Consider the following 14,663-nt stretch of genomic DNA (forward strand, 5'->3'; position numbering starts at 1 on the left):
AACAGGAAACCTGCTGGGCAGTATAGTGGTGCACACTTTTAATCCCAGCACTCAGGAGGCTGAAGCAGGGGGATCTCTGTGTTTCTGGTCAGCCTGGTCTACAGCCAGGGCTACACAGAGGAACCCTGAAACATAAACAAAAGAACAGGAAAACAGGCTCAGAATACCCGCTCTGGAGAGTGACTGGCTCAAGCTACACTCGGGTGAACCAAGGGTGGCTGGATGGGGCCAATGTTGAAACCCAGCTAGACCCATCCTAGATCCTGCTCTCTCCCTGATTGCCTTCCAGTTTTCAAATCAGCGTCCCTTAAACTAACCTTTGGCCATCGACATTACTGTGATCCTATTGGTCATCTTTGGTACCTTTCTCCACTTTTGTTAAGCTCTGAACAGTTGCCATTCCTACATTGTGAGCTGAGCTGAGGCGAGGCACCAAGCTGACTGAGCACTGAGGGAGACTGCATCCGGACCTTCCCTGGACGGGCGCATCTCCTTTCTGCTCTGATGGAAAGGATTGGGCTTTATTTTCTGTTATTTTGGGTTTTTGATGTTTCAAGATAGGATGTCACTATCTATCTAGCCCTGGCCATCCTGGAACTCAATCTGTAGACCAGGCTGGCCTAGAATGGTTTTGGCTTTTGGTTTTTTGGTTGTTTGTCTTTAGTTTTTAAAGATTTGTCTTTTTAATGTGTATGCCAGCACACATTCTTGTTTTGAATTCAGGTGTGCCTATGCCACAGTGTTTGTCAGGCTAGAGGACAAGTTTCCCATGTTAGTCCTTGCTTTCTACCCTGTTGAGATAGGGTCTCTTGATTGTTTTGCCACTGTGTATGCCCGGTTCACAGGCTTCTGGGGTGTTTCTTGTCTCTGCATCCCATTTCTCAGTAAGAGCATTGTGGCTATAGACTTAGTGCTGAGTCTGGCTTTTATGTGTTCTCTGAGTATTCCAACTCTGGTTTTTGTGCTTGTGTGGCAAGCTTGTGAGCCGTCTTTATCGCCCTTGGAATTGTTTTTACTTACCTCTTCTTCAAGGCCCAGTCTGCATATGGGCACTTGGAAGGAAGCAGCATGCAGCTAGTGCCTTTTTTAAAAAATTATTATTATTATTATTATTTTTTGCCTGAATGCATGTCTGAACACCACATGTATGCATGCCTGGTACCCAAAGAGGTCATAAGAAGGGAGATGTGCTGAAGTGGAATTACAGATGGTTGTGAGCCATCGTGTAGGTCCCAGGTTTTCTGGGAGAACAGCCAGTGCTCTCATAGCTGAGCCAACCGTTTCATCCTTGAGATCTTGTCTTGAACTCCCTTCAGGTGACCCGAAGAGTGGGAACATCTGTGGTGAGGCTGTGGTTTGAGGTCTCCTGTGGAACCCTGTGATCTTAGGGCCACTGGGGTAGTGAGTACTGAGAAAGTAGACCAGTAAGATTTCTTGTAGGGTTGTGGGTCCTAGGTCTGCTCTGCCATAGGGCATGGCTGCTTGGGAGAGGCAGAACACGCATGCTGGGTTGTCGGGAAGCACCAAGGCACTGCTTGGGGTAGGAAAGTGCAGTTTAAGGCACTGGCCTTAAATGAGGCTGGAGCCATCTAATTCTCAGGCTCTTGGACATCCAGGCTTAGATGGGAGCCAAGGAAGAGCTGAGAACGTCTAGCCTAGGGCTAGGGCTGGGGACTGGGGGAAGAGGTCCCACGGTGAGAGTCCTTGGCTTGATGGCTGTTGTAGGCTTGGTGGCAGTTGTGCCTGGGAGCGCAGAGAGGCCTTTATGGGACATTAGATAGCAGTTCCATAGCTCCCCATGGCACATCCCGTTGAAAAGAGACAGTCTGTGGTTCCAAATCATTTATTGCCATGGTGGAAAGTGGATTTGTAAAGCCATACCCCACTTCTCAGGTTAGGCCTGAGATTAAATACCTTTTTGCAGGGAGGAATGTCTGGGAAGGGAAGCTTATTGGCTAAGCCCTCCAGGGCTAAAGGTACCTCATTAGCATAGAGATCTCTATCCTGAGCCTAAGTGACCACAGGTCATGTCTCTTTTCCTGTTGTCTTGGTCTGAGGTGTTAGGGCTACCTTATGTGCCTTGCCCTTACATGACTGATGGCCACAAATCTATGGAGGGCTTCAGCTAGTGACAGGGGCCTGGTGCCTCCTCCCTGGAGGAGGGCCAGGTGAAGCTCCTACCGTCCCTTCAGGGTCTGTGGTGCTTCAAAGCCTTTAGCTCAACCAAGACCAGGCTACCTCTTGTGGTCCACTGCCTCACCCTTTGTTACGTGGCTTTGGGTTCCTCTGAGGGGGCAGTGAGCCATATTCCTTCAGTGGTATGGGGTGGCCGTCTGAATTTAGCCCCCAGTTTGCTTCCTTCTCACAGTGGCCTGTCGTGGTTCTGCAGGTGCAGCGGTACTTGGAGAAGAGCATGCTCAGCAGGAAGGTACCTTTCCCATTGCTTAAGCAAGGAGCCAGGGAACCCCTGCTGCCTTACTCCGCTGCCCGAGGATTCTAGGCTTCTGATTGCGCTGTCCATAGTGTGGAGTGATTCCTGGCTTGGGAGGAAATGGGCTGTGGGCTGGCTTGGGTGTCTGATTCAGTTTCTAATCATTTTTGTCTGTTCTCTTGTCCCCGACACAGCTCTTTGGCTTCACAGAATGTTTCGGAGCGGTTCTTCCATCCCCCTCAGACTCTCAGGAAAACCGAGGTCTGGCTGGCTTCCAGCAGTTCCTGAAGAGCCTGCAGTCAGGGCCTACTGAGGGTGAGCTGGGAGGGTGAGCGATGAGAGCCAGACACAGGCCCTTTGAGCAAGCATGGACTCCATATAAGGGAGGCCCTCTTTCCCATCCTACCCTCTTCTGCAGACTCCCCGGAGGAGGGCCAGGGCGTAGCCCTGCGGCCTGCCTCTCCACTGATGCACATCGAGGCCTTCCTGGCAGCTCTCACCACAGCCAATCAGGATGGCAGGGTTATTGTGAACCGCCAAGGTAATCCACTGCTTGTAGCCAAGGGGCCTAGCTTGAAAGGGCTCTATCATACTGCCTGATTCTGTATGTGAAGGAACCACATGCCTCCTAGGCTGGAGCCACCAATGGACTGGGAGACTGGGTTTCAGAGGTGCTGAGTTCTCTTAGGCAAGGTCCCTACAGAACCTAGAATCTCACAGTTGTGGTTAAATAGGGTTGGACTGTATCTTTGTTCTGTTGTCTGAGGGTTATGTGCCACTGGCCAGACTATCTTTGCACCGGAGTTTCCACATAGTCTGTGGTCCCAATGGCAAGGGAAATGCTTTTCTTTTAGAGGGAGGACGGTAGCTCACTGGCCTCCACAGATCATCTGAGATTCTCTAATCAGCTCTATTCCTTTGTCATTTGTCTTTCAGGCAGTGTGGGTCAGAGCAGCCTTAAATTCTTACTCTTGAACCCAGCTGTGCACTTTGCCCAGGTGATGAAGGAATGCCGAGCAGTGGTCATTGCAGGTGGCACCATGCAGCCGGTAAGGTACCAGGGAAGGACACACATCAGTCTCTCTTCTCTGTCCCCTGGGCCCCTAAACACAAATGGGCCAGCGCATGCAGGCTCAGCAGTGCCTACCAGGGGCCACTGCCATTTCACTGCCCTTGCCTTTTAGACTGGTGGGGTGGTAGCCCTGTGGCTATTGTGTTGCTGGAGTTGGCTTCTCTGAGAAAACGCCCTTCTGTAGTCCCAGGCTCACATGGAGATGCTGTTCTCTCATTCCATCCCTGTACCTGCATCTCCTGGAAAGTCATTACCTGTATGGCTTTTGAAAAGTTAGTTTTAGGGCTGGAGAGATGGCTCAGCAGTTAAGAGCACTGAGTGTTATTCTGAAGGTCCTGAGTTCAAATCCCAGCAACCACATGGTGGTTCACAACCATCTGTAATGAGATCTGACACCCTCTTCTGGCGTGTCTGAAGTCAGCTACAGTGTAATTACACAGAATAAATAAATCTTTTTTTAAAAAAAGAAAAGTTGGTTTTAGTATATAAAAGTCAAAGACAAGCTTTAACGTCAGAATTCTATGAACCAAAGGGTCAATGCTGGTGTACTATTGCATACTTATGTACATAGTTCTTAAAACCACACTTGTACATTATTGGTATAATTTCCTTTTTTTCTCTGTTTATTTATTCTTGTCAGCAAATGTTTATTCTAGCACACTCTGTGCTGCATTTAAATGTGACCTGTGTGACATTTCACCACACACATGTCACGTTCCACCAGTGTGCTGCTCACCCCAGTCCTGCTCTGTTGGATACTTCTACTCTCTTTTCCCATTGTCTCTAGTTTTCTCAATTCTGTGATCAAAGGTGGTTTCCTTGTTTCATCTTGAGAGCATTTTATGGTCTAGACTGTTGGGCTCCTAAGCATGGATTCCAGCCTTGGCTGCCTGCTAGAACGGATGCTAGAACATTTTTTTTTTTTTTTGACTTTTCTGTTGTGTTCTCTGTGTTACAGCAGATGGACCTGAGAACCATGTATGTGCCGGGCAAACACTTCACCACCAAGGCACATTCCAAGCCCATGTAGATCTTTGTTTAGTTTTTGGTTTGGGATTTGTGTGTCTTCATTTGGTGTTCACATGGTGCGTGGCCATTATTGTTCTGCTTGTTGGTTTGTTTGTTTTTGAGATGGGAGTCTCACTACTATGTAGTCTTTGAGGATGTGTGTGTGTTTTGAGACAGTCTCTTTACTACGAGGTCCCTGCTGTCCTAGAATTTGCTATGTAGACCAGGCTGCCCTCAAACTCACAAGAGAATCATCTGCCTCTGCCTCTGCCTCTCAAGGGCTGAGATTAGAGGTATAAACACCAGCATTCCCAGCTCTTACTATGTAGTTGTAATGAGTGGCCTTGCCTGGCTTTACAGACTCTTTTTAGTCACCGTGTGGCTGCTAGGAGCCAAACCCAGGTCCTCTGCAAAAGCCATGAAGGTTCTTAACCATGGAGCCATCTGTCCAGGCCTCAAGTTTTTTATTAAAGATTTTGTCTATGTATATACGTTGAGTATATCCTCCTAGTATTTCACTCTCCTCCCTATTCCCCTCTTTTCCTGCCATTGTTCCCTTAGACAACAGCACTTCGACTGTGTCATCTGTGTGTGATGATGTCATGTATAGAATCTAGGACTGCAGCTAGCTTAATTCACATAATGTGATCTTCCTCAGTTGCCTCCTTCCCTCACCCTCCTGAGACAGGCTTCTATGTGTAGCCCTGCCTGTCCTGGAACTTGCTCTGTAGAACAGGCTGGCCTTGTACTCAAGACATCCATTTGTCTCTGCCTTCCCAAGTGGTGGGATTAAAGTCATGTGCCATCACTGCCCAGTAAAACAAAGCCTGTCTTGTATACCACATTTTATGTATTTATTTTTGTCTAAGCCTCTGTTGATGGATATCTTGTTTGTTTTACTAATTGGGTTGGTGTTCAGTACAGTGGTGAGCACTGATGTGGAATACCTCTGTGATTATGTTGGAGTCCTTTGGCTCAATATTCTGGAGTCCCGAGACAAATGGTTAAATGGCTGTTAACACATCAAAGTGCTAGCTCTTGAATCCTTTAGTACCTGTGATTCCTCCCAGAACTCCACCCTGCCACTACCCTCAAACTCTTCCTTCCAGCAGCTAGGCTTCCTTTTCCCTTCTCCCCAGCTTGAATCCTGTATAACCCACTCATCTTAGCCCCCCCGCTCCTCTCCTGCTCTCTGTCCAGTCTCCCCTCTCACAGTCCGCTTTAGTCAGCTGGCCATGTTCAGCCCGGACTCTTCCCTCAGCCTGCTTTCTCCCTTATATCTACAGTAAGAATCCTTGCCATGCCCTCCTCCTTTTATTTCATTTTCTTATTCAGCTGCACATATGGAAGATGCATTCTCAGTGTGTTTTGTTTTGGGAAGGCTGCATACTGACTTCCACGGTGGCTAGGCCAGCTCACATTCCCCTCAGCCATGTCTCAGGCCTGTTGTCCACATCCTTGCCAGAATTCTTTGTTCTCTTTTCTTGCCATTTAAACACTATTCCTATTGTTTGAGACATTGATCTGATGTGTTTTGAACATACTCACCTCCCCCTCAGCTCCTCTCTCCATCAGCCCATTCTGTGTTGCCCAGTCAGTCTCTAGTGAGTTCCTTCTGTGTTTATGTGATCAACTTACTAGAAGCTCACATCATTAAAGAAGACTGGCTTTCCCCCTTGCAGCAGTTGTCAGGGTCTAGTAGTTCCTCAGTTAGTGATGGGACTTTGTCCCCACAGTCCCACCTCCATGCTGGAGTTCTGACTGCCTTGAGTTTGCTCTGGATTTCATCTGTCACAGTCACCTGCCCTGATGTGTCCTGAGACATTTCCCTTGATGTTATCTTCCACCCGTGGCTCTCATAATCCATGTTCCCCTCTTCCTGAAGATTTCTAAGCCTTGACTGTCATTCTGTTGGGATAAGGCAGGAGTCTGAACGTAGCTTTGGTTTTCATTTCTCTGGTGGCTAATAAGAGGGAGAATTTCTTCATACGTTTATTGGCCATTTCTTTTCCCTGTGTTGAGAGCTGTTCGATTTGTTTCTGTTTCCTGACTGCATGGTTTGATTTGTTTCATTTGTCCAGTTCTTTGTGTATTGTAGGTAGTGTTCCTCCCTCTTGTTGATTTGAACATGTAGAAAGGCCCGACACTCCATCACTGCTCTTCTCTAAGTTTTCTGTCCATACCGGTTGTTTTCTTTTAGCTTGGGTCATTAGCCGTTCCTTCTTGTTGACTGGGTTTGCCTCTTATCCCAGACTTCTCTTACATTCACTACAAGAACACACAACCCCAGGCTCTGAGGTCACAAGGCCCTCATGTTATTGCTGCAGATGTCTGACTTTCGGGAGCAGCTGCTGGCATGTTCTGGAGTAGAAGCGGGGCGAGTGGTGGAGTTTTCCTGTGGTAAGCCACTGTGTGGTGGGTAGATGGGGCAAAGGCAGAGGACACCACTGCATTGGTACCTTAGTGGGCTTGCTCCAGCACACTTCCCCAGACTCAGGTTCTGAGCTCTGCTCACCATATTGTTTACACTAGCTGTGTCAGTGCAGAGAAGAGCTAAGTGCATTTTAAATTGTTGGCTCCTAGTTGGAGAAATGATTTTTTTTTTTTAAAGATTTATTTATTTATTATATATAAGTACACTGTAGCTGTCTTCAGACACTCCAGAAGAGGGCGCCAGATCTCGTGGATGGTTGTGAGCCACCATGTGGTTGCTGGGATTTGAACTCTGGACCTTCGGAAGAGCAGTCGGGTGCTCTTACCCACTGAGCCATCTCACCAGCCCTGGAGAAATGATTTGAGAAACTGCCCTACCTGGACACTAGTTTTCAGCCTTCCTTTGGTATCGCCAGGTCACGTGATCCCTCCAGACAACATCTTGCCCCTTATTATATGCAGTGGGCCCTCTAACCAGCAGCTGGAATTCACCTACCAGAGAAGAGAGCTGCCTCAGATGGTTAGTGCTAACCCACTTCCTGTCCTCTCTGGCCTGTGACCAGGTAGAGAGTACCACCAGCGTTGGCATGGAGACAGATGGTCACATCTGGGACATGAGTGGAGTCATTTTCTTCCTTTAGATATTTATCAAGGAAGATCTTAATGGCCTTCCTCACCGTAGGTTGCTAAATGCTTTCTAAAGAGCTCCTATCATCCCATGAGGATGCAGGGTGGGAGAAGGCTGACCAGTTTGGGGGTTCTTGCTCCTGGCCTCTATCCTGGGAAGACATATTTCTGGGGCACAACTCGTGTGGCATCTCAGTGCCAGTTTGTTCCGATTGTTGTCCCTCGTGAGACAGGGACGCCCAGAGTCTGGGTTCTCATCTGTGGGATGCCAGTGATGGGACGTGGCATAAATGTAAGGAGGCACCACAGGCCCCAGTTGGGCATGTCTGTTAACAGTAGTGAGCGCATTGCATGATACCACGGGGAGCTGCTCGGCTTTCATCCTGTGTGGCTGTGGGACCTGCTCTAGGCTAGCCCTTTGCTTTCTGCAGATGGAGGAGACAGGCCGCATTCTCTGTAACTTGTGCAATGTGGTCCCTGGAGGTGTGGTATGCTTTCTCCCTTCCTATGAGTACCTGCGCCAGGTACACGCTCACTGGGACAAGACTGGCCTGCTGACACGTTTGTCTGTCAGGAAAAAGGTGAGTGCCCCTTAGCCTGTTTATGAGGACATTGCTACTTGTAGCTCTTCCTAGGGTCCCTCAACCTTGTTAACTTGGCATCTACCAAGTGCAGGCCTGGGACACAAGCCACGGGGATTCCCTGTTGCTTGACTACATGTTCCATCCACATGCTTCCAAACCCAGACTGGGCTCACGAATCAGTCTTGTGAAGCCTTTTGCTGGGAGACCTTGTCTTCTACCCTCAGATATTTCAAGAGCCCAAAAGAGCGAGCCAGGTGGAGCAGGTGCTGATGGCGTATTCCAAGTGCATTATGGTGAGAGATGGAAGTGAGGCTGGATCCAGAGACCACCAGTGTCTGTCAGCTGGGAACAGTTGTATGACTCATAGATTTGGCTCAGGAACCCTGGTGTGATTGTCCCCTGACAGAGCTGCAGTCACTCAGAAGGCCATCTGACAGGGGCCTTGCTCCTCTCTGTGGTTGGAGGGAAGATGAGTGAGGGGATCAACTTCTCTGATGACCTGGGCCGGTAGGTGTGGTGTCCTCTTGTCTGCTGGGGCTCGAGGCATGCATGCCATAGGGTCAGTACCCATATGGCCTGCTTGGGGTCTGTAGGCTGTGGGTGGATTGACATTACTGTCAATCTGGCTGTGTAGACCAGAGAAATAGGAGCCATGACTTGCTTAGGATCCTGGTCTTCTGCCTAGGTTGGATCTCTGAGCTAAAAATTGTACCTCCATGGCGAGAACCCGAGGGCCATAAAAGTGGTAGGAGGGATGGGGCATGGATCAGTGAGTGAGGATGCATGCTCAGAAGACACAGCAATAACTTTGCAGCACACACACAAAAGACTGCATGGTTGTATTTACCAGTAAGCACTGTGTGTCAGAGATGACAGGCCCCTGGGTAGTTCTGCTCATGGACCCTAGGATTGTGTGAACTTCAGATTTAGTGAAAAACCATGTCTCAGAGAATAAGGTGAAGAGTGTCGGAGGGACAGCACCTGACATCTTCCTCTGGCCTCCACACGCATGTGTATAGGCACATACACCCTAAAAGGCCATGAAATCACATGTAACTCGTTCTAAATATCCGTGATAGCTGCATGCTGACTTGATGCCTTAGGCCGTGTGTGTGACCCACTACAGGTGTGTGGTGATGGTGGGGATGCCATATCCCAACATTAAGTCTCCAGAGCTGCAAGAGAAGATGGCCTACTTGAATCAGACACTTGTGAGTACCTGTAGTGTTTCAGAGGGTTAAAGGGAGGAAGCGGTGTGCTACCCCCTAGGACTGGATGACAGGCCCTGCAGTATGACCTGTTGTACAAATGGTTGCTTTCCTCTAGAGGTTTTGGAGTGTACCCCTAGCCCACTTGATCTTCTCTACTGCATGAGCTGTAGCACAAGCTGTTGACCAGACATGCAACCTGACCTTGCTCCAAAGCCTGGACTACAAGGCAGGCAAAGGTCGATTCTAATCTTTCCTCTTCTGTTTTCTTCTCAGCCTAGGCCACAAGGTCAGCCCCCGCCAGGGACGGTACTGATAGAGAATCTGTGTATGAAGGCTATAAACCAATCCATAGGTAAGTGTGGGGCTGCTGCTGGGTGCAGATGGATGGTTTGAGGCAGGGGGGATGTTAGTGCTGTATTGTCCATTTGAGGGGTCCCCTATGCACATGCAGTATTGGTAGGTGAGTTGAACTCAAGAGTCTTGACTTGTGCATCTACCCAGGCAGGGCCATTAGGCACCAGAGGGACTTTGCCAGCATTGTGCTCCTGGATCACCGGTATGCCCGTCCTTCTATTCTGGCGAAGCTGCCAGCCTGGATACGAGACCGAGTGGAGGTCAAAGCTACCTTTGGGCCTGCATTTGCTGCTGTGCGGAAGGTTAGGTTTTGTCCCTGTGCCCCAGACCTCCCTGGCTTGAAATGGGGCTTCTCACAGCCTTTTTCTCTCTGCAGTTTCATCGAGAGAAGTCACACCCAAATCTGGTATAAGCGTCTCATACTCTGCTTGACCTGGCCTTTGTATTTGGCCTAAGAAGATAGAAACCATGTGCAGACTGCCAAGTGTACCCCAGCCTTCCAGAGACAGTGGACTCCAGTGTTCAACTTGCATAGAAAAGCCAGCAGAACACCCTGAAGGAACCTGGCCCGAGACACCTCATTCCCTGCTCAGGTTCAGCTTTCTGCCTGGCTCCAGGTGGCTGTGCTAGCAGCAGCTTTCTGCCTGGTCTGAGGTGAGGCTCACCTGCCTCTGCCCTTTCTAGAGACAGTTAGCTTTTCTTGGCCTTTGACTCCCATCTCTGGCACAGATGTCCCCGTTTCAAGCATTATTGCCTGACCCACTGCAGTATGACACATATACCATCTGTGCAGAAGAGAGTTTTGAGGAAAAACTAGGGACATACATGATATTGAAAGAGCTGACATAAACTTTGACTTTTCTGAAGGACCATCACAAAGACTTGGACCCTGGCCATAGACCTTTCTGTGTCCCACAATTTTTTCTCCTTCTGCTTTTCCTCATAAACTAAGAGGCATTGATCCTGTCCATGGCTGCTCAGGACTCTGTGCTCAGACATCTACCCGAAGACATGTCATTGGGCAAAAGTGTCTCCGTGTTTTTCATTTTCTTCTGCTGTCCCATGAAGGAGAGCCCCAGTTCAGAGCCCAGCTCCTTTATATTCACCTTTGGCTGTCCCTTGTGTGAGCTTCAGCAACCTCAGGGGCAGCGCCCTTGCCACTTAGGCAATACACTGGTTGCATCCGGCTTGCAAACTGAGAGGAGCCATAGAAGAGGACTTCTTTTTCACAGTTCTTGTGCCGCTTGCAGTTCAAAAGAATTCCATTCTTGACTCTTCCTCAGATTGAAATGGTAAAGCCTAGACAGGCAGTGGTGGCACACACCTTTAATCCCAGCACTTGGGAGGCAGAAGCAGGCAGATTTCTGAGTTCAAGGCCAGCCTGGTCTACAGAGTGAGTTCCAGGACAGCCTGGGCTATACAGAGAAACCCTGTCTCAAAAAACAAAAATGGTAAGGCCTCATACCTGAGGGATAGTGTTTAGAGACAGGATTCCTGTAGGGAGGCAGGGACAGGTTTTTTGTCACTAGGGTAGGGCTTTAGCATACACTAAAGTGCACCTAGAAGTCCCCATCATAGGAGGACCCAGAGAATGGCAGCCTCTGTAAACCTTGAAGGGTTGTCACTGGGAATCCACTCATCTGTTACCTGTTATAGCAGCAGTGTTCCTAGGCTTACATCCTAGGAATGTCATCCATGTGTCATACCCGATTAAAAGAGCAACTGAACCTACAAGAACTTCATGATCAAGTATGAGAATCCTCCTAAATGCAGTTGACAATGTCATGGTAAGAGACATCTGTCTAGAGACAGCATGCAGTGTCAGCTATATAAAGGAGCATTGAGGGGATGCAATGGGAGGAATAATTGGTTCAGGGGACCCAAGGGGACAGAAGGCTGCAGAATGGAGGGACCCAGAGACCTCATTTCTTGTGTGACCTCCATCAAGCCATTGAGTTGAACCTGGACTTCTTAGTGTGCGTACTGCTCCTCAGAAATGCTTGCTTGGCCTCCCTTGGAAGCTGCAGGACACATGTCCATGAGCTCTTCATGGAGAGCTCTTCTTTTAACATGACAGCCAGGGTATGTGTCTGAGTATCCATGTTCATACCAAAACATAAAGGTCAAAGTGCCCAGCCCAGCCCTAAACACACTTCCACTCCATGTCATCCCCTCCCTCCCACTCACTGATCAGCCAAGTGCTGGGAGACAGCATTTCAGTGCAGGGCTCCTCCCCTTATCTTCAGTCTAACCCAGCCCTCCTTCCTGAAGATGCTCTATGTAGTCCTCGATGGGAACTCAGCCTGGACCCAGGTTAAAAGGATTTCCAGGAACTGATCTCACTACTGCTGTGCTCACGCCCTAAAGCACAGTGGAAGGCTTGGCCTGGGATTCTTTCTCTGTGTACACAAGGAGGCCTTACCACAAGGTTTCTGCCCTTGCTGGAAACCTGGAAACTCCTCATGCCTAGAGAGGGTCATCTGCAGGACAAGCCTGAGCTGCTTGGCCCAGGCCTGCCAGCTTTTCCAACCTCTCAGGTTCCCAGTGATACGTGAAGATCACTTAGGAATTCTTCCAGGGTGTTTCCAAAGAGCAGAGGGACCCCAGTGGATCTAATGAAGTCTGTGGATCACTCAGGATCATCTGGATGTTGGCGTTGATAAGGAGAAAGCAATGCCCTGCTGCAGAGTGGGGATCCCAGCAAAGGAAAGAACCCATGACCACCAGAGTGCAGCAGAGCTCAGCATAGTGCAGTGCAGGCTGGGTGCTCTGGGAGGCAGCAGTCTGGCAAAGTTTCTGTGACTGCCAGGAAATAGGGCATTGAGCTCAGAGACCTGAATCCAAAAACATCCTGCTATGGGAGGCAGAACGACAAATTTCATGACTTTGGAGACCAGGAACACGGGCAGGAGAACCTGATCACATTCTAGGACCATTAATCATCTTCCCTGACAGAGGGAGGGTGGAGGCATGAGCGAGAGGGGAAGAGAGAGAGAGAGAGAATGGATGGATGAATGAATGAATGAATGAATGAATTGGTGTGGGACATCTGATGAGCCCGAGGTCTCCTCCTAAGTCAGTACTTTCTCCTTCCTTCAGGGGCACTGCCCTCTCCCTTTATGGCAAACACTGTTCAATATTGAAGACTTTCCCATCTCTCTTCTTCCAAAGTGGGGAGCATCCTGCCTTGATGGTTAACTGCCCTCTGCAGGGAGAAGCCTACAGTGGAGCTCATGAGGGGCACCTGTGTCATCAGAAGTGACAGGTCCTCACCAGGTTGTTCTTTGGAGGCAGAGGCCAATTAAGCAAACCCCACATCCTACCATTCCTTGAGATACTCCTCCCTCCTACAGGCACAGCAGACCTAGGACACCACCAGCATCACCTCCCCCACGTATCCTCCTGAGGTGCTCACTGCCTCAGGGCCTGATGTCAGCCTCTGTCACAAGGAAGGCTGGGCTTTCATGACCCGTGCATGGGAGGGGGTCAACGGCAGCTCTGGATACTTGGTGAGGGCCCAGCTAGCCAGAATTTTAAGTTCATTAGTTCCTACCAAGCTGCCAGGATCAATTTCATAGTTACAGGACACACGTTCCTGAGGGCTTCCTTGGTCCTGGCAATATCTTCACCCTGCTGTGCTGAGGACTGCCCTTTGTTTCATCAGTCCTCAGAGGTCACTGTGACTGTTCTAGCTCTGCACTTGGATATGGTCTCCCAGAGAGCAGCATGTGGGAGCTGTCCCATTCAGCCATGCCTGTCTTCCCTCAGACAGCAGTATCACATTCTCAAGAGGCATGGAGCAGTACATACAGAAAAAAAAAAAAAAGTGTTTCTTTGGATACTAGAAAGGTCTCACAGCTGTCATTCCAGTACACCCATGGCAGAACAGTACACCTGTGCCAACATTCTTTCAGTAGACCTAGCTCTTTTAGAGGCTGAGGACAAAGGCTTGGTTTGTCCCCTGCATGCCTTGACTGATGTGACATCTCATATATAAGGTGCCTTCTGTCTAGGCTGTTAGCTAAGTTTCAGTAGTTAGTATACTTAATTTCCATTATTTAAAAAAAAATATATGAGACATGTCTCCAGACTCCTGTCTCAGCTTTGTAGAGAGCCTTCTGGAAAGGGGCAGAGGACTCTTAGATCTGTTTCCTCAGGCCACCTTCCTATTCTTTCCCATGGGCATTCTTGGTTACTTTTATCCAATACAGGACCTGCATCATGGGCCAGGTCAACTGCAGCCTCAATACTTTGTGTCTCTTGACTGTTCAACTATGGAAGCAAAGACTGTCTGGTTTAACTCTGGAAAGAACCCAGACTTGGCTGATTCCCTACCCACCTCCCTCAAATCATGGGGGTTAAGGGTGTCAGTACTGTCTCCTTAAGGTGGTAGGGCCTATGTGGGACAGTGAAAGGCAGTCTAGTCTGTTTTCTGGTTGAGGTAGGTTTAAACCCCTGAAACCCAGCAGGTGTGGCTGCAAGGAACAGAAAGCATTTGCCATCCTCCCAGACACCAGGCTCCTGACATGAGGCCCCAGCTCATAATTCTGTAGTCATCAGTCATGTAGGACAAGGCCCAAGCCCCTCCACAGGTAGAGGCCATGACTACAGATCATGTAGCCTCGTGACAGATCTCCATTTTAATGTGGTTCCTAAAGGCCTGAAGGGCTTAGCCAATTAAGCTCTCCTTCCCAGACGTTCCTCCCTGTGAAAGGTATTTAACCTCAGGCCTGCCCTGGGAAAGTGGGGTATGGTGCCACTCATCACAGCTCTCAGCCATGACAGTAAATGCCTTTAAACCATGGACTGCCTCTTCTCATGGGGACCCGCCACATGGAACAGTGGAGCAGGTCTTCCTCTAAAGAGCTGCACATGCCGGGCGTGGTGGCGCACGCCTTTAATCCCAGCACTCGGGAGGCAGAGGCAGGCGGATTTCTGAGTTC

General features: G+C 49.2%; 1 protein-coding gene across 3 annotated transcripts in view; it reads left to right on the forward strand.

Moving 5' to 3' along the window:
- Ddx11 (DEAD/H-box helicase 11) overlaps positions 1-10,793 on the forward strand; it is a 25,785-nt gene extending 14,992 nt beyond the window's left edge. For 2 of the 3 annotated variants that reach the window (XM_021185703.2, XM_021185705.2), the window contains 13 exons: positions 2,369-2,428; positions 2,626-2,746; positions 2,850-2,972; positions 3,368-3,480; positions 6,839-6,911; positions 7,361-7,464; positions 8,003-8,152; positions 8,380-8,448; positions 8,562-8,662; positions 9,282-9,366; positions 9,640-9,718; positions 9,868-10,022; positions 10,097-10,793. In XM_021185703.2, coding sequence (XP_021041362.1) covers positions 2,369-2,428; positions 2,626-2,746; positions 2,850-2,972; positions 3,368-3,480; positions 6,839-6,911; positions 7,361-7,464; positions 8,003-8,152; positions 8,380-8,448; positions 8,562-8,662; positions 9,282-9,366; positions 9,640-9,718; positions 9,868-10,022; positions 10,097-10,132 — 1,269 coding nt within the window. In that variant the 3' untranslated portion in view covers positions 10,133-10,793. The remainder of the gene's footprint in view (positions 1-2,368; positions 2,429-2,625; positions 2,747-2,849; positions 2,973-3,367; positions 3,481-6,838; positions 6,912-7,360; positions 7,465-8,002; positions 8,153-8,379; positions 8,449-8,561; positions 8,663-9,281; positions 9,367-9,639; positions 9,719-9,867; positions 10,023-10,096) is intronic. The other variant, XM_021185704.2, reaches the window with a different exon arrangement.
- Positions 10,794-14,663: the final 3,870 nt, after the last annotated feature.

The sequence above is a fragment of the Mus caroli genome, chromosome 17, assembly GCF_900094665.2.
Source record: "Mus caroli chromosome 17, CAROLI_EIJ_v1.1, whole genome shotgun sequence".
NCBI lineage: Eukaryota > Metazoa > Chordata > Mammalia > Rodentia > Muridae > Mus > Mus caroli.